Source organism: Pollicipes pollicipes, unplaced genomic scaffold, assembly GCF_011947565.3.
Source record: "Pollicipes pollicipes isolate AB1234 unplaced genomic scaffold, Ppol_2.1 Scaffold_2555;HRSCAF=2994_pilon_pilon_pilon, whole genome shotgun sequence".
Classification (NCBI taxonomy): domain Eukaryota; kingdom Metazoa; phylum Arthropoda; class Thecostraca; order Pollicipedomorpha; family Pollicipedidae; genus Pollicipes; species Pollicipes pollicipes.
Genome location: NW_023596136.1, coordinates 27,739,095 through 27,741,017, shown reverse-complemented (window position 1 = coordinate 27,741,017; position 1,923 = coordinate 27,739,095). Strand labels below are relative to the sequence as shown.

The window sequence follows — 1,923 nt, the reverse complement described above, 5'->3', positions numbered from 1 at the left end:
TTGCTGGGCTGCTTCTCGTTGGCGAGGCGGGCGGCGACTCGAAATGTGCAACGTTGTACGGTTGTAACGACGTTCGACCGGCATTATGACGTGAAAACCGAGAAGGTCAAGAGGGTTGACATGTTTACTCTGAAACTATTGTTGACGTGTTCACTGTGAATTTATCAGGCCTCGTCGTTTATCGCCTTGTACCTCTGCGCCAGTGGGGGGGGGGGGGGGGGGAGGCTGTGCTTTGCCTTTGCTGTCGGTGTCGGTACGACTGTCATCTTTCACAGGTGTGGTAGGTGCTGTGTAGGCCTGCACCAGTCTGACCTGGCACTGACTGTTCTGTCCTGCCTGTGCGCGAGCTGACGGCGCGCCGTGCCGTCCGCAGACGAGCTGGAGGAGGTCGAAATCGCTGACGAGTCCACCATGGAGCTGGTGGAGGTGGCCGACTGGCTCCAGAAGCCCGAGGTGCTGCACCAGTTCAAATGCCAGCACATCAAGGACAGCCGCCTGGCGCACCCGAGGTACGACCCCGGCGGGCGCTGCGTCTCGCTGGGCGGGCTGCCGGAGCGTGGCGGCAGGCGCTGGCGGACGCCGACGGCGTGGCTGCGAGCGTGTGGTATGTCGGCGGCGATTTTAGATCAAAGTTAGGATGCTCGCTGTGTGATGTTTAACCGCGTCAGTGGCGATGCGGCGTGCTCGGTGGCCGCTGTCCTCGCCGGGTCGGCGCGTCGGCGGGTCGGCGGTCAGTGGATCGGTGCGCTGCCCACGTCCGAGCGTCGCCTGTGCCGCAGCCTGCTGCTGGTGACGCCCACCCAGCTGCTGGTGCTGCGAGAGATCGCCGGCAAGCCCGGCTGGGCGCACCTGGCCGTCAAGCGCTCGCTCACGTCCATCGTCACCATCACCAGCAAGAAGAAGCGGCCGGAACTCATCACCTTCAAGTACGGCGTCAACGAGGGCGACAGCATGACCGTCACGGACCTGGACAGGTAGGCAAGCCTCCGCAGCGGCTGAGGTTACGAGTGTGTTTCGAACACTCGATGCCGCGGCTTTGCAGCGTTAGTGTGGTCTGCTCTTGCATGTGTGGCTGCTATGACGCGCGTATTGTACCGGTGCTCAGAACAGCCATATGTTCATCTCAAGCCGGCGTGCGTCACGCAGGATTGGGAGTACGCATACGTAGAACACCGTGCCGAATAATTACGTGGACACTGTTTGGAGAAGCAGCAATGCCACCAAGCGCAATTTGCCGTTCGAAATATCTCATTAATTCCGCTAGCCATTTTTTTTTTAGGCTGAAGTGTATGGTGTCAGTTGAGCAGTGGTCCTCTGCTGGCTGATCGCGCCCGCCGCCGTGTGTGATGACGGTGTGCCGCTCCGATGGTGGCCGTCCGCTCGCCTGGTGTGCGGTGCCGGGGGCCGGTGCCGACCGCCGACCGACCGCGGCCCGTGCTCACCGTGCGCAGGTTCTATATCCCGCGCGCCGGCGACGCCACCAAGGCCGTCAAGATGGCCATCATCCAGCTGTCGTCGGAGGCGGAGGCGGAGGACGGAGGCGAGACGTGACGCGCCGCACCCGCCGCGGACCTGACGAGAGAGGGAGAGAGGGCGGGCCGGCGGACCGGCGCCCGAGCCGCCCTCTTCTGCCGACGACGGGAGCTGTGAGCGAAGCGGCGCGCTGGCCGGCTAGTGCCGGGCCGCGCCGGTGTGCGGCGCCACCGTCGGAGCCGGGCGCCGCCTCCGGTGTCCGGACTGGAGCGGGCGCCGCGCTGCGAGGCCGGGTCAGCCGGGCTGCATTCCATGTGAGGTCGCGCTGCAGGCAAAGCGGCGTGCTGTGTGTGGAAGAATGCCGGGGGTCAGCCGGTGGTGCGGCACAAGGAAGGCTAAGTTCCAAGTATGGTGTGGAGCCAGGTGTCTGGAGTATTTATTCCGCTTGCA

At 64.2% G+C, this 1,923-nt stretch overlaps 1 protein-coding gene across 1 annotated transcript in view; it reads left to right on the top strand.

The window, feature by feature from the left end:
• Positions 1 to 1,551, top strand: part of LOC119099854 (uncharacterized) — a 14,575-nt gene extending 13,024 nt beyond the window's left edge. The window contains exons 6-8 of the mRNA XM_037222949.1: positions 374 to 509; positions 780 to 974; positions 1,452 to 1,551. Coding sequence (XP_037078844.1) covers positions 374 to 509; positions 780 to 974; positions 1,452 to 1,551 — 431 coding nt within the window. The remainder of the gene's footprint in view (positions 1 to 373; positions 510 to 779; positions 975 to 1,451) is intronic.
• The last annotated feature ends 372 nt before the right edge of the window (positions 1,552 to 1,923 follow it).